General features: G+C 41.5%; 1 protein-coding gene across 6 annotated transcripts; it reads right to left on the bottom strand.

Annotated features, from left to right (window-relative positions):
• Positions 1-1,953: 1,953 nt before the first annotated feature.
• On the bottom strand, positions 1,954-22,785 carry camsap1a (calmodulin regulated spectrin-associated protein 1a). 6 transcript variants are annotated; one of them, XM_085166682.1, is made up of 20 exons: positions 22,405-22,785; positions 21,715-21,911; positions 15,084-15,346; positions 14,256-14,417; positions 14,087-14,167; positions 12,293-12,352; positions 10,557-10,698; positions 10,182-10,321; positions 9,771-9,867; positions 9,483-9,609; positions 8,636-8,715; positions 8,447-8,531; positions 5,985-8,325; positions 5,764-5,900; positions 5,452-5,660; positions 5,303-5,365; positions 4,906-4,993; positions 4,700-4,818; positions 4,057-4,175; positions 1,954-3,458 (listed from the first exon to the last, which is right to left on the bottom strand). In XM_085166682.1, the coding sequence occupies exons 2-20, from the start codon at positions 21,908-21,910 to the stop codon at positions 3,168-3,170; spliced, it is 4,800 nt and encodes a 1,599-aa protein (XP_085022808.1). In that variant the 5' UTR covers position 21,911; positions 22,405-22,785; the 3' UTR covers positions 1,954-3,167. The 6 variants fall into 6 exon arrangements, with proteins under 6 accessions (XP_085022808.1, XP_085022809.1, XP_085022810.1 ...); XM_085166683.1 differs by lacking the exon at positions 12,293-12,352 and adding an exon at positions 12,768-12,800; XM_085166684.1 differs by lacking the exon at positions 12,293-12,352.
• Positions 22,786-23,028: the final 243 nt, after the last annotated feature.

Raw genomic sequence — 23,028 nt, forward strand, 5'->3', positions numbered from 1 at the left:
TCTTTAGTCCTTATACTGCGGCTCCGTGTGGTTTGGGAAATAAATTAGTATTTAGCTGAAGTGTATTTTATTTATGTTAGTTCTATTTAACTTGTAGTTCTAAATTGGAAGATTATTGTGATATTGAAATATAAAAATAAAATTATATTCTATTATTTTTTTTATCGCTCAAAATAAGAGTCACACTCACGGAAGCCGGTGTACCCGCCGAAACGCCGTGCATTTATCGAGACTTTCAACTCCAGGTAGGCCAATTATGGATCTTCGGATCCACATTATGTCAGCAGCTATTCTCCACCGTGAACTATGTTAAAGACAAACACCGCTCACGCCTGACAGATGACAGCTTACAGTCCTGCGTAAACTGACTTCGTACAGCCCCGATTAGCAGACGCTGTGCGCAGAGGTTCAGGAGCAGAAGTCCCATTGTAAAGATATCACGGCAGACCGACGATGTTTGCATGAACACGCTTTTCAGCATCTTTTTATTGACCACTTTTCACACACGGTTGCTGTACGCATACAGCCGGCTGTAGCTTTTCACCTCACAGCCCGACATACACCACCAACAACACAACACCACAGATAGCGCAGACGTAAAGGCAGCGAGGCATGATTGCGGGTGTGGCTCAGGTGCGTCCGCCTCCCCTGCAGCGGCGCTGCAGACCACGCCCCGCCGCACGCATTAACCTGGTAAAATACATATTTAGGCAGAATTTTGCAAATACCTATTTTTAATTTTTCAGCAGCATAGTGCTTTTTTACCAATTATTTTTTAAAAGTCAGGTCAAGGCTCCAACAGCCCAAAGGCGATATAAGGGTGGTGGCTGACAACAGTTTTTGTTTGCTACATGGATCCTTTTAGTTCAGGTTGGTGTCTTTCCTTTTGTTATATTTCTTTAAGAGTTCAAAATGTGTTGATTACATAAATAAAATGTAATTTTCTCTGTAGCACTTCATGGATTTCATAAACAACACACCTTAGTTGTTCACACAAAGCATAAAGGTAGAAAACAATATATACAGTGTTATCTTCATTTTAGATGTCAAAAAGTATTTGCGGCTCCCAGTGTTTTCTTTTGCGTGGAAACCGAGTCCAAATGGCTCTTTGGGTGTAAAAGGTTGCAGACCCCTGCTCTAAGGCAACAAAATCATCGTAATATTGTACTTAAAATGCAAATTTGATTAAAACCAAATAATCATAAATAGCCCACTGCCGAGTAGCAGTGTGGCACAATGTTTTACTTAGCTACATCTATTAGTAGTCCTGATTTCATTAAGGTAATTATTAAGTCTGAAAAATATGCTGATTATTTTTAAACAATAATTGCTCAAAAAAGTCTGTTTGAATGTACAAGAGACTGGCATATACAGTTGTGTTAAAAATAAACCTTTCACAGGACTTTTTGCAGATACATTCCATGCTTATAGAACCACCTGAAATCACCTGCTGCAAAACAAACCCAAATCATGACCCTAAATGTTGATAAGCTGCGTTTGCTTTTGTGCCAAAGGGGAGATGTTGACCATAATACAGAGACCAGATTTGGCAAGAACCAAACAGCATATCAGCAAAAAAAACCCAGACACTAACTGTTAAGCATGGCTGTGTGAGGGTGATGGTTTGTTTTGCAGGTTATTTCAGGTGCTCCTATAAATGACTGAATCATGGGATGTACTTACTGGTAACCATAGCAAACAAGTCACAGTTGTGCAATGTTTTTCTAACTGGACTTAATTGTACTTCCTGATCAGCAACCATAACTATTGCTCACTCTCCTGACCATATATCCTTCGCAGATCTTCATTTTCTAGCTTTAACTGCCAGCTGCAGGTGCTGACTGTGTGGCATTTAGTAGTTCTTAGCAATCCATAAAAAGGACTTGTGCATCCCCCTCATTTAGTAAATACAGAGTGGAAACGGAGAGCAGAAAAAAGACACATTACGGCAACTTTAGCAAGAAAATGGACCTAGCTGCATTTATTATATTTAATCAAAATAAATAAACATTCAATATAACACGGACAAGACTCAGCTCTGTATGCCTGTAACAGAACAAACCTCGAAATAGTGCCTGCTTTTTTTTTTTTTTTTTTGTAAACATAACTTGTACGCAACGTACAAAAAATACTGCTCAAAAACGTACAAAACGCAGCAAACAAATATCAAGTATTGTGCAGTTTTCCCAAACACTGTACCAGCTGCTGACATCAGTCACTGCAAGGAAATTACTAGTGTGGAGCGCCAGAAGCTGCATTAAAAACGAACATCTCGCCAACATCCAGCAAGCAAATATATGTGAGAGGCAAACAGCTCAGTGGCATAGACCGGTCAATTTTGGTTCAGGGATGTGAGCTAATGGGTGATCTCACAAGGCTCACATCGGAGGTGGAATATATGTTTATATATGTGTGCGATCATTTCCGTAGGCTGCCCTTGAGATCTGATTTAATGCAGTGTTTCAATTGCTTCAGGTTTGAGATAAATATCAGTACAATTTCCCTTAAGGTAAAAACAACATTATTTTGTTTTCCACTGTAACAGCAGCACAAATACCCCCCCTCCCCCTCGAAAAACATTTGCTTAGTTGTCAGAAGATTTAAAGCATAATCAAAAGAGTAAACACATTCAGGGCCAAATGCAGAAGAACTGCATTCTGCTCTCCCCTCCCCCTAACACAAAGACTGACGCACTTCTCCAAACACACTAAATAGAAAAGAAAACTACCACTTACTAACATCCATTCCACACGGACATAAAAAAAAAAAGTCTGTTCGAAGCTCCCTCGTCATAAAAACACATACGAGTAGTAGAAGAGTCCTCTGTATGTGCAGCCTGGATTAATCACAGCAGTCTGGTACTTCTTTGCCAAGATGAAACAGTAAATGTTACAAGACACTGTCAGGTTAATCCCTGACAGTGCACTTGGTACCAGTAGATTCAGTAGTGGGGGTGCTACATAAAAAGAAGTGCCTAATTAAATGTTGGATATCCCCACAAATTAAAACCCTGCAGTGTGACATACAGAATAAAAAGCTAATACAACAGAATGCAATACTTTTGAATATCTGAACCCTCTAATGACATGACAGTCGTCTCCACGCTTATTGGGGCCTGCCCAACAGTAGCAGATGGGACCAGAAATGCTTACAAATGTCCCCCTTTCTCATTTTCTCCGTGCACTCCCTGGTCTCTTGACCTGCCACAGGTGATTGTGGATGGTCAGAGCGTCCACGCTGACCGACACAGTCTTGGCGGGGATGACAGTGAACTGCTTGCGGTCTGAGCTGTACTTGTAGAGCTTGTCGATCATCTTTCGGTTGATGGTGCGCGGTCCCGTGCCTGAAAACTTGATGATCTCCTCAGTGTCCGGAGAGTACGAGTAAATGGCGCGAAACTGGCACCCGCCGTCACGAAAGAGGATGATCAGGTGATTGGACTCACACTTTTCTAGTTCCTGAGAATTTAAAACTGAATTTTTGAATGTGGTAAAAAGTTACTATGCAAAAGTCTTCAGCTTCCACTTATTTCTTTGTAGTTTGCTGAAAATAGCTGCAGTGATTTATTGTGTTTCACATATTGTTGCATGTATTTCCTAACCTCCTCCATATATATTAACAATGATTTAAACATTGGGATGATTTTCAGATACAATTCATCTGTTGTATATAGTTTTTAAGGCCTACTACTTCTTTTGTCCTCCACTTGTCCACTGCACACCATGCTGAGATAGAACTTTCCAGCTGATAGCTCTTTGGGAATCACCTTATTGTCGGAAACATGAAATTTTTTGCCCAACAAATTGTGTTATCTTTGACATTACATTAACATTAAACTAATCTAAAACTGTGAGCTTGCAATTTAAAATGGGTTCTTAGCTAAGTTGTCTCTTATGTTAGAAAGTCTGGCTTCTTGAAAGGAAAATAGAAAGGAAGGACAGGTGGCTCAAGACTTTTGCATAGTACTGTTTGAATAACATGTTAAAAAAATTTTACTATGATATACACAAAGTTCCCAGACAGCTTCATAGGTATTACTGCTGTGTGTTCACTGACCTCAAGAACAACGCTCTTCTGCACTTCATTAACCTTTCCGGCCAGGCAGCAGTGGGCGATGGCATTGATGATGATTGGCTTGTTGGACTTGGAGCTCGGCTCCTTGAAGAGTTTAGGACCTATAGTATATGAACCAAACCAAAAAGATCAGTAAATGACATACAGGTCTCTAACCGTTTAAGGAGTGGTTTAGGTTATAACAGAAAACAGGCCTAACTCCTTTATTGCTGAGTTACATGGGAATATCAATGCTTCTCTCATATTTTTAAAGCAATTATAAAGCTAGAATAAGGAGCCGATTAGCCTAGCATAGCTTAGCATCAAAACTGAAGGAGGGAGTAGATGCATTGGCAAACTGCTGTTCAAGCTTGTAGCAAAGTTTGTGAAGTCATGGCTTGAGGTCCAGTGGATATTACAATCTGTGCTTAAGGCTAAGCTAACTGTTTTGTTGGGCCTGGTTATACAGAAGAGCCATCAACCTTTTGACAGTTTCATTGACAAATAGCATAAAAACACATTTATCTAAATGTCTCTTTCATTAAGAATGTGACAAAATAGAAATTTTGTTTTGCACCAATCTTTAAAAATAAATGTTGGTTTTGTGATGATGGAAATAAATCTTTTTTTCAGCATTTCTATTCACCGGTATACTCATTCGACGTAATGGAAGAGGCTATAGAGACGTTCTCCCAGTCCCGTTCCATGTTCCTGCTGGAGGCCCTGCTTAGGGGGAATGACTCCATAGAGCACACAGATCCAGCCCTAAAAAAATGCACCAAAATCAAATTAGTGCAAAGACACACACCATGGACACAAATTTTCTCTGCTTCTATACAGCCAAACTCTCACCTGTTTGACTCTGCCCCTCCGGAGATAACGCTGTCTGCATCGGTTGCCAAAGAGAGCGTTGATCCTCGATGACTGCAGCTCAGATCGGCTGAAAATGGAGACAGAAGGATTTAGCATCAGCTACTTTCCTTAGCCAAGTGCTGTTTGCCCAGTTTCATGCCTGAACTACTGCACTTTCACAGCAATAATTAAAAAAAGAACAATGCAGTTAAAAAAAAAGCACATTGTAAGACCAAAGAGACACAATAAGCTGCACATAAGACAATAAAACAAGTGTGTCAAAGCCAATCAGAAATGCCTGCTCTGAAAAAAGACTGACTGATCTTCCTATTCTGAAATCCACTCCTATTTTTATCAGTCGTGTCCACATCATGCAGAGCAGCTTAAGAAGGTTCACCTCCCCTGCAGCCTGCTGCAGAGTCCTGGGCTTTGATCAACATGGAAACCTTCAGAGAATTACCTGCACGACACACACGCACACACACAGATACTCAGAGGACGACAACACGATCACATTTTTACTGCTTAAGTACTAGAGACACTTACGTGTAGCGGATCCTTTGGAGAGACCGCTGGACTCTTCACGGTGCAGCGATTTAGGCCTGTTCCTGCGGGATTTGGTCCGTGGGCGAGGTTTGACCAGACCCTGCTCCTCCATCATGGCTTGTTGCTTCCGCCGTAAGTATTCCTGCTTAATCAGCTCTCGCCGCGCCTTCTCTTCCTCCTTACGAATGCGATCCTCTTCAGCCTTTCGCCTTGAGCAAACAGAAGGAAAGTTAATACAGCGGTCAGATGCCCACCCACTCCTTAGACCACTCCTTATCATTTCTTAACATGTGATTTCATGTCCAAACTCACCGGGCCTCATCACGCTTGAGCTCGCTCTCAGCCTCTTGCTGAAGTTTGCGTAGTCTCGCCTCTTCGGCTTTGCGCTGCTGTTTGAGGAGGAAGGCAGCGCGACGTTTCGCCATTTCGTCCTCTGCCTTTTCATCATCCTGGAAGATTAAAGAAAAACCTCCAATATACCACAGTGCAATTAAAACACAGTACAACAAAATGTGTAAACATCTTCATCTCACCTTGAAGAAGAAGCCCAACACGTTCTTCTGCTCGCCTTCTGCCACGCAGTCTGGGGCGTCTACAGTGCCATCCTCCAGTGGATCTTTGAGCTCTGACAAGTCGACTTCAATCAGCTGACCCTTGACTCTTGTGCTCTCCTCCTCACTGGCAACCTCCATCCTTGACCTGACAGCTGCGTCCTTCTCCTGCTCTCCATCCTGTGACGGAAATTGAGTCGTACTGGAGATAACTGGTGGGTCTGGTGATTTGAGTTTGTCTGAGAGGCGCCCTGTTCCCTCTCCTGCGCTGTCTTGGATCCTGAAGGTGGTGTTTCTCTGAAGGCTTCTCTCAGTCCTAGAGCTCTCTGCAGTACTCTCCACCTCCTCCCCTTCAGCACATTCTGGAAGTTGGATGCTTGATTTTCTGACACTCTTGCTGTTTTCTTTACTCTGTTTCAGCTCTGAGGCTTTGCTGCGCTGGCTGGAGCTAAGCTTGGGAGGACGACGAGTTGGTGCAGCACTGCCGCCACTGATATCTACAAAGTGAACGGCATAAGATCTGGAGTCTGAGGTAGAAGGTGTTTGTTGTGTTGGGTTTGTGTCAGGGGGTGTGCTTGGGCCTGACGGCACCGAGTCTGGAGGGGAGGCCACGCTCTGCTTCATGAGCAGGTTTTGCTGTAATGAGAGCTGCATCATCTGCTGCTGAATAGTACTAATAGCTTCATTGAGCAGCTCTATGGAACGGGAGCACTCATTTATATCAGGTTCAGCTCCGTTATCCTGGGAGAGAGCGTTTAATCTGTTGTCTGTGTTCATCAGTCCTTCCTCTCTTTGACCTCCCTTTGTTCGAACCTTTAGAACATCAAGACAAGAATCATCTCTGCTGGTCTGGCTCTTCGCTTTACTCCTGTCAGCAGATGTTAGCGCCAAGGATTCCTTGGAGTATTTGAGGGGTAAAGGAAGAGTGTCGCTGCGCCCTCCACCCTTCTTAACAATGTTTAAGAAAGCAGCTTTCCCAAGCTTTAATCTCTGCCTGGCTGACACCGTCTCCATCTTTTTCTTCTGATATTCGATTGCGCGTCTCTGCTCTTCCAGTTGCATGTGAAGTTGCAGTAGCTCTGAAGGCACAACTGGAGAACTAAGTGCTGTATTCTTCCCCATCACAGTGCTCGGTTCTTTCCCCAGCAAACTCGAGGTGGAATCATTCCTCAGTTGCCAGGGAGGGCAGGGGGTGACATCAGAGCCATCAGGTGTTGTCTTTTGGGAGCTGCTGGTACTTGAGTATCCGTCACGGAGACCAAGTTTGAGGAGCTTTCTCTCTGCAAAGCTGGTCATCTTGACACTGGCGCTGCCCGAAGCACTGCAGCTGCTCGCCCATGATATGGTACTAGGGCAAGGGCTAGAGCGCCCACTGCAATCTTCCTTATCCTCCCGCTCGCTTACCTTCATGTCTTCTCTGAGTTTGGCTGACTCGCCCTCTCCAAATTCTCCAAATTCAGCCATGTCGTCCTCTTCTGGGCACTTTCCCCTCCCTACCTTCCCCTCCTCTTTCATCAGTTCCATCTGATCTTCTTCCTCTTCATCCTCCTCCAGGTCTGCGATGTCAGAGTCAGAATCGGGCCCTGCCTCTGGCATGCAATCTATGGAGAAAGAACTGTGCTGGTCTGGCTCATCTGACAAGTGAAGGAAAAAGCCTTCAGATTGCTTCTTTCCAGGCTGAGAGTCGACTGCTGAATCCTCGATCAGTTGCCTGAGAGAGCTAGGAACTGATTCCACCACTTGCGTGGGTGTACAGGTGCTGGGGGATTTCCTCTGTGAGGTCCGTGGGACACTGGCGGTTGCATTTCTTGCATTTCCCGTGCCTCTGCAGCGACTCTCACCGCTCTCCTCCTGCTTGTTCAGGCTGATGCTTTTCTCTTTGGCCATTTTAGGGATGGCAGGCAACAAAGGCTCCAGATAATAGCTGTCGCCTCGGCAGTCCAGAGTAAAAGGGCCCGCATCAAAACAGGAAGGACGAGAAGCATTACATACTTTTGAGGCAGGAGCTGCACTCTGCATTTCCAGCTCGTCCTGCTCCATGTTGCTCCCGATTCGATGTCTAGAAAATACAGAAGGATGGATAACGGCAACCAGTTCCTCCTCTTCTATTTCTTCTTCTTCATCTTCTATGCGCATGTGACTAAGCAGGCTTTGACCACTAAGTCTATGCTGAGACAGACCCGCGCCCAGCATGTGTTTAGGAGTAATGCTCATTATGTTGGAGGCTAAGCTGTCTTTGCTAATGGAGCGAGCAAGACTGATACTGTCTGCATCATCCTCTGGGGAAAAATGCAAGGCATAGGATGCAGCCTGGGATAAAGGCCTGGATGAGATAATAGTACAGAAGGAGGAAAATGAGTTAGGTAAGCTGAACAAAAGAATTTGTCATACTGATAGATTCTGCAACATGAAACTGAATAAACCAATTACTGTATACCACTCACCTCGTCCTTCTCTCTGGCCAGGCCATTTTGGAGCCCTGATGTTGTACATCTGGACCTATCAGAGAGTTAGGCCTATGCCTTATATCTGCACAAAGAATACATGATCCATGTTAGGAAAAAAATATATTTACTTCTTGACTTCAGGCAGAAATCTCAGCTCAGAACACAGATGATTTTTTTTTTTTTTACCTGGAGTGGTTTCCTCAACCACTTTCTGTTGTCTCTGTCTCAGAGGCAGCAGAGATGGGCTTGTGGAGCTTGATTTAGTGCTGCACGAGAGAGACAGAGAGAGTGAGATATTAGCTGTGTAAATTATTATTGTATATCTATATCATTCTATAAATTAATAACCTCTTAATTTACTAAGTAAATTAGTGCAGAGGCATTTAAAACACTACCGCAGAGACACAAAAGAGAGACACCGCACTCCCAATCATCCCACAGATCTTCATTTAGGAGAACAGCCAAGATGATGCTTGTCTGGGTCCTGCGTCCAAAGACCCAATCAAAAGCTAAACTGGGAAATATAAAAGCCAATCGCTTTGCTTAAATGATCTGGTGCAATAAACCCAAGACCTCAATCGTGTCAGTAGTTTAGTCCTAATGTTGTATAATTTTATGTGTGTGTAACTTTAAAACATCAGTTAATTTTGTTTTGTTTTGTTTTTAATCTTAGGGAAAAGACAGCCAAACTCTTTTTTTTCTGGACTAGTGACTCAATAGATGTTTTTTTTAATGTTTATGCTGAGCTCGTTTAGATAATGCTTTAAAATTACCGCCCAAATAAGTGCCCATTAGCATTACCAAAATGGCTGCCAAGTGGTGACACAGTATAAGCCTGCTCAGTTTATATTTGTGTCAAACTAATGCATAAATTCTGAGAATGTATACAACACTTCCCTGTGAAGACCTGTGTTTTACATTAGGTTTTATATTATAAGCACACAAATGTGCAAGTGGACAAATAGAGATAGAAAACAGAACAGTAATAAACCGGTCAGTGCGTCTGAAACTGAGAAAAATGACTACATGATACCTGAGGTCAGGATTTGAGGGCGTGGCCAGGGTGTCAGCAGAGTGTGATGATGTCAGGAAACTTCGTTTAGTGATGTTGGAGATGGGTACATAGGATCGAGAAGTTTTAGGCTGCAGCAGCAGTCTCACTGTGGAAATAGAAGAATGGCACGTTTTCACAACAGCCACTAACATTTCAGTAAATACAAATATATATATAGTCATCAAATCAATCTGTGTACATGTAGCGACTGTGCTTTTTGTGTTATTCAATCAAAACTGATGGATGAAGGCAGAAAGTGTGCCATACCATCTCTGATATCCTGAAGATCCCGGGGTTGAACAAAGTCTGGCTTCACAATCTCAAACCACCAAAACAGCTCGGCAATGAAGACCGTCACATTATTCTGTAAGACATCAAAAACTGACGATATCAGGAAGAAAAGCAAGACATGACAAAAAAGCAGCATAGCACAGGATCAAGACACACTGGGCTTTATATGTATTCTTTAGATTTAATCCATCGCTTAAAGCAATTCACTATCAGGTGTTGAGACTGAGGCCAAGAGGAGCAGGACCACAAAGAGAAATCCATAAAACACATCTTTTGTTGAGGTATAATAGTTAAGCAGTTAAATTTAACGTTGGCTACTTTTACTCAGAAATAAATGTACAGTGATTTTATTGTAACTATAAAAGCGTTTTATGTTTCCAAGCTCACCTTTAGTACCGGTGGGGAGTACAGCAGGTCTTCAGGCTTCAGATAGAAGCATTTGTTCAAATACTCGTTTGAAAACTCCTTCAGTAGTTGGATATTGTAAACACTTTCACCAATAGAGGGAACCTCCTTCAGACAGATATCTGCACAGAACAGGACAACGCTATCAGGCTTACTCTGTACTCTTAAACCTTTTAAATTCATAGATACTGCTCCTTTTGCTTCACAGTCGTATTGCTCTTTTAATTCACCTTGGTAAAACTATCCTGACTTATATAACATTAGGAGACAGACAACACTAGGTTCCTGCTAGAAAATTGACAGCTGTAGTATGTGCTACACTTCTTGACTGGCTTGAATAGAGCTGTGTTACAGTACCTTCCAGTCTAACGAGTTCTGGGCAATAAAAGTGGATCACAGCCAGCAGAGCTGTGCCATCACACATGTCTTTCAACAGGTCGTCCAACAAGGGGAAGTGCTGGAGCGTTCGACCTGATAGATGATCTCTGCGGTAACGCACCTACACACCAAGAGAAGGCCTAGGATTACACAGTGTGCACACATTTTTCTAATGAATCACTGAATCACACACTCACTTGTCAGATAAACACAACATCTCACATGCTGTAAACTAATCTCTGCTTGTCTTCAGCGCTAACTGGGGTCTAGGGCTTCTTGGTTGTGACATGTCATGTGGTGCATAATAGTGATGGGTCGTTCGCGAACGAAATGGCTCTTAGAGCCGACTCTTTGACGTAAACGACGCGAGCCGGCTCCTTATTGCGAGCCGTCACGTGGGTTTTTTTTTTTTCTTTCTCTCAGCCAATCTCTCGCACTTTTTTTCCGCTTCACTCTGCATGCGAGCCTTGTGCTTTACGCTGGGCAGGGGGGGGGAGGGGCGGTAGTTACACTCAGTAGCACAGGAACAGAGCCGGAGGGAGAGAGAGAGAAAGAGAGCCAGGGACAACAACGTCACATTAGAAAGGTATTAATAGTAAGTGGTAGTAATCATCCACAACTATTTTCGGTTGCAGATGATAAAGGATTCAGAAAGTTTATTCATGCGGGCCCATATGACAGAGAATATGCATGTTCTTTTTGTTTTCATATTTTAATTTATATTTAATTGTGTTGTGGTTTGCAGTGTTTTGTGTTGTTTCACTTTAAATTTGTAAAAGGAAAAAGCTGCAAATTTAAATAGTTAAAATTTGAAATGTGAATAGTTGATTTTTGCATTATATGATTTATTTATTACATTTTATGTGGAGTGAATAAATAAAAGTATATTTATGGTGGCCCCTAGAGATAAAGCACATACAAACTTCAAATCACGTACAAACTCCAAAACACGTAAAAACACATACAAACTTTGAAGCACGTACAAACTCCAAAGCACGTAAAAACTCAGAAGTACGTACAAACTCAAAACACGTACAAAAGACAACAGAAGTGCTCCAGGATGCTAGGCGCAGTGTTGAGCTTTTGTTACCTAGTGGCTACACAAGCCAGCAAGTACCAACGACCGGATTTGGTGTGTGGTAGTAACAGGTAAATGAACTTTTTTTTAAAATTATTTGAATATATATGAGTGCCTGTGTATAAATACACAAACAATACACACATGCTTTCAATTGTGTAATTTAAGTGATCTAGTAGCTCTGCTTTGGAAGTTCAGTTCATGCTAGAAATGTGTTTTGGAGTTTGTACGTGTTTTGTCTCTAGGGGCCACCGCATATATTTATATATAAACATATATAAATAAAACCACTTTTTTTTTTACGTTAGTAATTCCTTTTGTGCATAATTTTATATTATTGTTAATAATAAATTAATTAAAGCAACAAAACAACCTGAAGAGCCGGTTCGGAGCCGAAAGAGTCGGCTCTTTTTAGTGATCCAAACCGAAAGAGCCGGATCTCTAAAAAGATCCGGAAATCCCATCACTAGTGCATAATGTGTGTCTTCGCTGATACGAATCGGGAAGGGTGCTAATGATTCTCATATAAAATATTTAAGCTAAGCATAACACAAGTAAGTATTGTGTGGATATGCAAGGGAAAAAATCATAAACCGTACAATGAAGTAACGAAAGGGGTTAATGATGAATACTTTACCACACGAGAGAACTCCACAGGTTCCAGTAAGCAATGAGCCAGAGCATGCAGTATATCAGGCTAGTGAGGGGAGAAAGAAATGATATTGGGAGGAAGTTAATGGTGAAATAAAAGAAGCCATGAGCCATTCTAACACTGGGTGGATCAATGGATGGTTTGGGAGGAGGAAGTTGAGGACTGAACGAGCTCAGCTGAATATTAAAGGATGTAAAAAGGGATTTGAAATTAAAAGCAAACGAGCATGGTGATGTTCCTTCCTTTGCCAGAAAGGGGCACTGTGTCATCTTCCTTATACAATTTACTGCATTTATATAACACCCATAAATATATTCCTTTTTTCCTTCATCCTGTTAGTCTAGTTTTTTCCCAGCTTTCCCTTACGCTGCCACATCTGATGCACACACATACACAACCTCACACACCTCCAGTTGACACATTGAGATTCACACAGGTGATTGCAAGCAGTGGCACTTACAGGTACAAGCTTCCAGTACCATTTGGAGGGAGACTAGTATCCAAGAGGCACACGGGGGAGTTAATTTGGGAGGGAGACACAAAGAGGAAGAGCAACAGACAAGTAAAGGGTCAGACACAGCCAGAAGGAATCAAATCTTCTCCTGATTGGAAGGAGGCAGATCTGGTCTTAAAGATAACTGGAAAGGGTTCGAATGAAAGCATCAGCAATATCTATTTATTCAGGAATCAGGGGGGAACAACTGAAATGAGACATAGCTCAAAAGACACACTGTGCTACTAATGATGCAGCTAGTTGATGCAAGCGTCAATCCAGCGGCAACTGTCTGCACATCTGTTGATACGTTAAAAACACTAACTACCAAAAGCTTACTGAGCACAAACTTAATGATGACAGACACAATTTGAAAAAAAAATCCCTATGTTAAAAATATAATACATTAAAAACTGGTTCCCCACAAAGAATCCCACAGCTTAATCATCCTAAAGCCCTCAAATAATAGGGACAGTAGTTTAAAAATATAAAGCATGATATATTCTTTAAGCATGAGGTGCAAACACACACAAATAAAAATGTTTGAATATCTGATCACAGGTTTGTAAGACAATGTCAGTAGAAGACAGAACTGATTACTTGACAATTAATATGTCTTTTAAGGACAAGATGCACACATGTAGGACATTAGACAAAGGCAAAAAACATCACTTAAGACAGACTCTTTTCAAGACAGGGGAAGCTACACTCTCTGAACACTTTGTTATGTGCACGTTGCTCATACTCAGACTCCCTTTTGCCTTCAGCACTCCCTTCACTCTGCGTAGAACAGAGAAACATCCATCAGAGATTTTAGTCCATATTTACATGATAATATCATGCACTTGCTGCCTGCTGCACATCCATGATGTAATAGATCAGCAATAATGCTGACGTGGCGTTTAAATGACTTCTGAATGCCATAGCAGAAAAATAAGGCTCATCAGACCAGGCAATCTACTATTGTTCAATTCTGATGTGCCTGTTTGAATTATAACTTCCATTTCCTGGTCTTAGCTGACAGGACTAGCACCCAGTGTGGTCTTATGCTGCTGTAGCTCATCTGCAAGGGTGTTTGCACCCTACTTTCTGCATTCAGAGACACTCATCTACACACTTTGGTTGTAAGGAGTGGTTATTGGAGTTACTGCTGCAATCATATCAAATGCAAGCAGTCTGGCTTTTCGCCAAGCAACTGAACATGTGTACCAAACAAAGTAGCCAGTGAGGGTATTTTTCATGCTATATACATAAAGTTATTATTGTTGTTATTATATTATCATTACCTTCTGGTGACTCGGTGACTCAAGAAGATGTTGCTTCATTTTACACTCTTTTTCTGTGATCTCCCTCAACTTTATGTTCACCTAAAGCACCAAAGAATACAGCAGGTTAGCACAGACAGATGAACACACAAATCCAACTGTCATAACAATAACACTGTTTAATTGTTGCCTTGTTGATCCAAAACAGCATTGCATCTTCCAGGTCATAAGGAAGCTCCTTTGAGGCACTGAAGGTTGAAAAGCGCTTGACACTGGACACCACCTTCTCTATGCTGATCATCTCCACCGTATAGGCCATCATCAGGGAATCAATGAGGTGGATGTGGGCGCTCTGGGAGAACAGATAAAGAGCTGTCTTTGAATCTATCATTAGATAAATAGCGTTTGAGAAGCCTTAGGCGGAAATTACTTTTTCTGCCCCCTACTGTGACAACCCAACATTCATGAAGTCTTTCTATGTATTAAATATTTGGGAATCACAGATTTACTTTAGTATAGTAGTAATGGTATAATGGTAATGGTACAATATTGTTTTTATATAATAATCATTCCCTTTTACGTGTTGTTTTTGCATTTAGAGCACATTTTCAGGATTATGGAAATCATCAAGAGAAAATTCATGAAAAACTTTTTGATCCATTTTGCCTGATGAATAATTCTGTTACATTGGTGCATTATTTATTCCAACACTACAAGCTCACATTTGGCTCTGGAAAGTCAGATTAGCTTGTTAACAGATGGTAAGTGTGGGTTGCCAGGTTACTGGGTTATGCTATTACAGAGGAATACTAACCACAATGGGAAAAAAAACAAAGAGATTTTTGGGGAGGTGTGTAAATCAGTGACATGAAAGCAAATTAAATATTTGTTATTTTGTCACTGTTACAACTGCTACACATGAATCACAGAATCTGGCATTGGGACATTGCCGAAATGTGACTCATCTTTCACAAAACTGAGTCTGCTTTTTCTGACAGTCTAGAAAGACACATATTACCATTTTGATGGGAGAAGCGCTGAGATCCAGATCGGAAACTGGCGTGTTGTCGGTCTCCAGGACATAGATGCCTTTTCTCGACAGAGCCTGAATGACAGACTGGTGGTTTTGGAGTGAGCCGGCCTGCTCGGCGTGAAGGATGAGCCCGCACACACGACAGTAGAGCTCTCCAGACTGCAGCATGCGGATGATGGGGGGTTTGATGTGTTCTTGCTCATACTGGTCTGTGTAGAAGGGGTCCCGCAGGTCTGCAGGAACATGATCTGGGGAAAGGATTGATGGCAAACAAAATGCTTTCAAAATGAGAGCCACAATGTGAGCAGCAAGTTTTTTTTACCTATCAAAGTTGTATAAAGGTACAAATCACGCTTTACAACCACACACACAAACTATTTTTATACAACACGTGTCCAACCATGCCTTGCTGTGTTATGTAACAGAGAAGCTCCTAGTACACAGGCTTTAAAGGGTATTAGACCGTCTAAGAAGAAACCAGTGCATGAGGAGAGCACTCAAAGTCAGTGGTTAAACAGCACTTGGGCCTGAAGCTTTAAGCCACTTAGCCAACGGGATTTAGTGGTGATGGTTAAGCTAATGGTGTCGTCCAAGCCAGCCTAGCATTCTCCAGCTCCTGCTCATGGACACGGACATGCCAAAGCTATTTTTATGTCTTGGACATGTTAATCCAGGAGTTAAGGCCCGGAGCATTCACGAAATTTCTGTGTGTTGAAACTCTGTTGTTTCTTGTCAGCCCCCCCCCCCCCCCCCCCCCCCCCCCCCCCCCCCCCCCCACCCCCCCCCCCCGAAAAAAACCCCCCTCAAAGCCATCTGATAATGAATATTATAAGCATGCAAGCTAATGTAAAACTGACCTGAACTTGTAGTGGATTTAGTATTTTAGTAGTTCTGTCCATCATAGAGGGGTATGACTGGGTGTGTACTGCTTTAAACAAAGTGTATAACTGTATAATTTATTTCTGTTAGAAGTCAGTAAATCGATAGCAGGCACAGTGGTATCTATTTTAAGATAAAATCCAGAAGGTGCTTAGTGTAGGTTAACGTAAAAGTGGATGGAGGGGGAAGCAGTAAATCTGTGTCTACAGCACCTCTTAGCTCAGCTATTACTACATTACATCTTGTTTGAATAACCACAGAAATGAAGGAATGTTGGCAAACTAATGATGAGGTCTCTAGGAGACTCTAGTTCTTTTTTTTAACTTTGAAGAGCTAGGTTTGTTTGTTTCCCTCGTTGCACAGTCTTTTTGCAAGGGTAAGCTAACTGCTTCTGGCTCAAGCTTCAGAGATGATGTGCATACAAGAGAATAATATTGATCTTTGCATCAAACTCAGCAGAAAATGAACAAGTGTATCGCTCCAAAATGTCAAATTATCGCTCTGACAGTACAGCAAACCTCGTAGCCAGATAGTGCTTCCTTGCACATCTTTGTCTTGTTAAAATATTGTAATGTCCGCATGAACAGATATGCCTAAAATGCACTGCTTTTAACTGCCATTATCTATGGTTTATCTATCAAATGAGTGGTTTGGACTAGCAGTTACCAGGGTTTTAATAGTTTTGCAATTTTCATTAGTTTTTATTTTTATTTAGTTTTGACTTCAGATTTTCAATTTTATATCAGTTTTAATTAGTTTTTACCAATTGTTTGCTAGTTTAGTTTATTTTTTATTTTTTGAAAATCCTTAGTTTCAGTTTAGTTTTGATTAGTTTCAGTTATAGTTTTAGTTGTGTTTGCAATAATTAAGTGTAACAAAATCCCAGTTTCATCATATCAGTCATTCTCTTCTGCTTATCCTTGGGTATGTTGCTATTCCAGCTACCATACTGCACCCTGGACAGGTCGCCTGTCTGTCGCAGGGCTAACACGCAGAGACAGACAACTCACATTCCCACCTATGGGTTCTTTAAATAAATAAATAAAGGCAGATGAACAACCATTGATACCAGGCAACTATAAAATGTATATCTTGGCCTCAATGAGACTATTAACACTTGCAGCACCGGGTGTTCGTAATTTTGGTTCAAGTGAATTGATAAACTTTTTGAAGGTAATTGACTCACACAGTTGTGTAGATATCCCAGTCCTGTTGTCTCGGGATGCTTCACGCTGCCTTGCCTGGGGTTAGCTTCTGTTTTCTGGGGATGAGGGTTGAGTGTGCTCCCTTACCTTCTCAAGGTAAGCTAGGTTAGCCTTCTTGTGTGAGCTTTTCAAGTGCACTTTAAGGTTTGTGGGATTTTTTTCCCTTTAGAAATGTCCCTCATAATTTGTCTGTTTCCACTACAAGACACTTGCTTTATCCAAAACACAGTCATATTCAAAGTAATCCCAAATTGGACGCTTTCTTCCGACTTTTCCTGACATGATTCTGCGCGTGGATGGAGCAGCGACACAGACGACTCGACTAACGTACTTGCCACCTGCTGGCATAATGAGACACAGCAAGAAAAAAATCTGGAAACTAAACTCCATTTTCACCCTTGACTATTGTATGTCACGCACACATCAATGAAAACTAAACACATTTTTGCTATAAATTCAGTTAATTTTAGTTAGTTTTGTGAACACTCATTATAGTTTTAGTTAGTTTTCCTTTTTTTGTTTTTATTTTTATTTCCGTTAACGAAAATGTTTTTTCACTTCTAGTTTTCGTTATTTCGTTAGTTTTCGTTAACGATAATAACCTTGGCAGTTACACCCTGCCAGGCTTCTTGAGGGACTGTTTGTTTCTAAGTCAAACATTTCCAGAACTGAGCGATGACAGTGATGAATAAAAGTGTGAGAAGAGAAGATAAGCAGCTATACTTGCATCAGTTAACAAAAGCATGTGTTCTCATTTTGCTTCACATTAGGGATGATGCTGACTGTGACGTAACAGACAAACATCCATCAGTGGAAAACGCACACACAGCAGGCTCGGTAATACATCTGACTGCGAAGACCTCAGCTGTGTCTTTTACGACAGACTGCTTGCTTGTCATGGTCCACATACAGGATCTATCGCACGCTTCGCTGATGTAGCGCTGCCATATGTGAATGAGAATTCTAGATCATGTGAGAAAACGCACCCCTGCATGTCTGAGCTCCTCTGTTTTGTTTTCCTCTTACAAATACCCCCACTTCCTCACTCTCAGTTGTCCCAGAATGGTTCCTCTCCCTCCATGGTTGCTGTGGTGATGGAGAGGCCGGAGGCGGGGGCTGGGATGCTGTCCCAGCTCCTGCTCAGTGAATTGATTTATGGACCTTGACATCAGGAGATGTGTGCATGTGTATGTGTGTGTGCAGCAATAAATTTGAAAGGAGAGGTTCTCCTCCATAATTCTAGTTGTTAATACTGCTTAGATATCTATCGTCTATCTGATCCAGGACTTAAACCCAGCCCAGTGTGCATGTATGAGTCTTTGTTCTTATTCTTTCAAGCACAAAGGTCAGACTGACCAGCAGAAATCCTGCTGACAGTTAAGGCAGAGCTATCAGACTTTGGGCTCTGCAGGGGTATGCAACATTTCTCTCCAATAAGACGGCTCAATGAACAGTCCTCCTGAAGACAGCGTGTTGGGCAAACATAGCCTGTAAGTCAATAAGCCAATCCCACCTGAAAGCATGGCAAAGCAGATAGAACTGAAAAGGTGGGCACCAATTTTCCAGGTCCTTTATTCTAATTTTACCCATTTATTATTGTGCACGAGAAATCACTAATACAGCCATCCATCCATGTATCATTTTCTAACTGCTTATCCAACTGAAATCACAGGGGAGCTGGAGTCTATCCAAACTGACACTGGGCAAAGGGTAGGATACACCCTGAACAGGTGGCCAGTACATCCTAGAGTGAACAGCACAGGCAACCATTCTTGCTACCATCCAAGTATAAAGCCAATACAGATATGCCAAGTAACCAAACAAAAACACAAACAAAAACAAAACTTTGCCTCTGGAAAACAGAGCACTTATAGAAAACCCATGTAGGCTTATTGAGGCCAAACAAACTGAGAGCAAGACCTCAGCAGGTTCGAACCTGAAACCCTCAAGCTGAAAGGTGATATAACTGTGCCCCAGGAGAATCTCAGCACTTCCACATCTACCTAAATATCCGACTATTCCAATATCTGTTCATTCAAACGGCATTCAGTTTCCATTTCAAAACTCTTTTTTTATCAAGTAAAGCACAGAACAAAAAAATCTATGGACTGTACTGATCTGTACAGTGGGTGACAGAGCACTTAAGCATTATGTGGGAGAAAATATAATAGCAATATCCCTGACCTTTATAGCCCACTATTGTACAAATTATACAACATAAGACTGTTGACTCCAACTGTTAAAAGCTATTAAAACTGTACATAAAAAATAATTATGTCGTTTGAAAACGACACACTTTTACTATTTGTTTATCTGTTTCTTCTTTGAAACTGTTTCCAGTGCAGGAACGTTCAGTGTTTCTCCACAGGCCATTAATAAACATGTCATGAGTCTAAACAGTCTAAACAAACGGGCTGTGTAGTTCAGAGACACAGGCCTTCAGGTCCAATCCCATTAAACACTTAATCATGTGACTGCTGTGCTGACTTTCACAACAGACAACACGGTCCTCCCGGCACTGCTGTGTCGGTGTGTTCGTCAGTTTGCACTCTAATAGGAGTTCTGATAGTGTGGTTCTGTCTTCCACACTTATCTCTTCTCTCCAGATGAACATTTTTTTAAAAGCTGCACGATACCCGAGTATTGCTAAGCGCCCAGCTGTTTATGACCACAGCATACCCATCTTCTGATGGTTGCTTCCAGAAGACACTTGTTCTTAAACATAACAATAAGCTCACTTTACTCAAATGGCCTCCGCAGTCGCTAGATCTCACTCTAATAGAGCGCCTTTGGGATGTGGTGGAACAGGAGATTCACATCATGGACGTGCTGCTGGCAAAGCAATTGCATGATGTCAATATTAACCAAAATCTGAGAAATGTTTGTTGAATCTATGCTATAAAGAAATAAGACAGAAGGCAAAACGGGGTCCAACAACAATCAGGTATACCTATTGAAGTGTTCAATTTATCATTTAAGTATTTTTTTAAAGGAAAAGTGCCAAACATTTACCACTTCCTGCTTAATTATGGTCTCAGTTGCTTCTTTGTCGAAGTGATAATTGCTAGCTGCACACCACATTAAGCTAAGCAGGAACAAAAACTGACTGTCATGATAAGCGCCACGTGATGGTGACAACTGCGAATAAATGGCGGCGACAGTCTAGCTCATCATTTTCCTTACTACCTAAATAGTTGTGATAGCTTAATAAACTGAGGAGTCCCATGTCATATAGTATTGTTATAATCTGCATAGACTTTTATATCAATGCTTGCATAAAACAGGACACCAGAGTCCCTGGCACACATCAGGAAGAGCCAATGAGATTAAGGGAAGCAGGAAGCTTTCTGAGATAATGGTGATGGTTTGGTGTTTATTATGGACATCTTATCTCTGCCCCGAACAAACACCAAGCTCTAGTCTACACAACAAGAGAATACAATATTTTGCACATGCATGGTAAAACACTAAAATGCTCCATCTGTTCATGTGAGATTGCTCACGCTGACATGACTGATGGAAGATGACAGTTATATTGTCATCTCAAAGATACAGTAATTCCCAGTGTGTAGATTGGAGCAGAATTTAGCATTCGGCTTCATTTCTATGGTATTATAAGCCCCGCATTTTCAGTTTTAGTTCCCATGTCAGCGTCAATTCCCTGAGTCATCCACAGGAATGGATACACTTTAATTGCAGGCACTCCAACTGCTTGACTCATAAAGTGGATATGAGAACAATGAGTTTTCCGTTCCTAAATGACTGCCTCCGGATCAACTTCCAAATACATGATTGTTACTGATAAAACAAAAACTGAGACTTGCAGAGCACAGCTGACCTCCTGATCACATTCCTGATAGATCTGCCAGTGCGTGGCATAAAAACCCACATTCAAAGAGTGATTTCCAGACATTTGCAGTACTTACAGCCTGCCTATGTAGAGCAATCATTTTTAATATTTTAACAGACCTCGTCAGAGCTGACAAAGCCAGTGACCTGTGCATGAAAGACTCATCACGAGATGTCAGCCCAAGGATTCACTCGCAGAAATGGCGCTCTGGAGTGCTGCTATGTTGTCGTGGTATGAAAAGTTAATTCTCATAAAATACATTTGCAATTGTTGTGGTCAAAAATCAACACTTACAAAATAGGATAGTGGATTTATAAGTAGACTGAAGTCTCAATCTGCATAAACAAAGGACTAGTAACTGGAAACTTGAAACCTAACGTCAACATATCCTGATGTTTTCTGTCATTCTGACTGTTTAATAACACAGTTATAAATCAATAATGTTTAAACTGAAAAGGTCACCAATTTCATTTTATTAAAATTGTCATTTGTGTCATAGTAGCATCTGTATAACTACACACAACTCAGATATGATTCTAGACATGGACCTTTTGTTGGGTATATACCTTTCTTTCTACTACTAGGACAAAATGCACAATGAAATATTCATCCATATAAAAATATATGAATCCTCTTGCATTCTTGACATCCAAGGTCTCAGTAACACAAGAGAAAGTCTTACCTGTACCATAGGCTTTGGCAAACAACCAGCGGAGATTTGCGTCTATTTTGGCTCTTGCACAGTCGTACAGCTCCAGCGGTACAACCTGAGCCTCCATAACCCCTCCTCCACCACCACCACCACCATCATCATCTGCTGTTGCGGCCGCTGCTCTCCTCCAAGTGCTGTCCCTGCCAGCACTCACCTCCACATCCATCCTGAACATAGAGACACACGGGCATTACTTCTTCTCATGAAGCCAAAACCATTACATCATCGATTTCAGGACACCAAAGGGGCCCTGCTCACTGACAGCACCGGCTCCGTTAACATGAAATTCACAAAGACTCACCTCGTCTGACCTGTAGGTGCTGTAGTCGCCTTTGCTGTCAGTCTGCACGACCATTTATATGAGCCCAAAACACCTTCTATATGTATGCTATTTATCTGATTATCAGCTAATAATGTCTTAGACTGAAGTAACTATAGGGCACTTCGGGACATAAATGATAGCTCTGTGTTCTTTTAGAATTAGCTTCAAAAATGAAACAAAAAAATATTTTTTTAGTAAATGACAGCTGGTTCTTGTGAGTCCAGTTGAACAAAACGACCCAATATTAACCTAGCACCGCTATGTCCACTGTATCAGTGGCAGGTTAGCTAGCGTTGCAACATTTAACAGCAACAATATAACATGTAGCAAAGACTCACCTCTAAGAGCACATTAGGATCCTCTCCGCAGCTTTGTATTTGAGATGGATGTATTGTTAAAACGCCGACATGCTGGCCTGGCTTCAGCTAACGCTGAAATAACAGACTCCTCCCTGCTCAGCGACACAAATCTCCGGCCTCTCAGGATAAAGCTTCGCCTGGCGGCTGATGGTCGTTAATCCAATAATAATAACAGTAATAATACAAATTCCGATTGGCAACCACCCCAGAAGTCTGCTTTCGATGGAATCATTAATGTCAAATAGCTGGCTCTTTCATACTGAGGCTGTCATCGTCTCTGACGGAGGACTGGCGATTCTAACGGTGCACGAGCAACCCTGTTGTAGGAGCCTGTCTCTATGGGGACGGGTGTTACCGCCAGTTACATACAGCCACCTGGTGAGGGCGCTGCAGCGCTATTAAAATTTTTTTTAAAAACCCAATCAAAAACAGCTGTGAAGATTAATAAAAGATAAGAAAAAAAATCAGGAACAAATTAACGTAATAAAAAAGTAAAACCTAAAACATAAGATTGTTGCATTAGGCAATCATTTAGAACTAAATAATTAATACTAAACGTTGAAACTAATAAGACTGGAAATAATTAATAAAGCAATTATTTGC

Source organism: Neolamprologus multifasciatus, chromosome 7, assembly GCF_963576455.1.
Source record: "Neolamprologus multifasciatus chromosome 7, fNeoMul1.2, whole genome shotgun sequence".
In the NCBI taxonomy this organism is placed as follows: Eukaryota; Metazoa; Chordata; class Actinopteri; order Cichliformes; family Cichlidae; genus Neolamprologus; species Neolamprologus multifasciatus.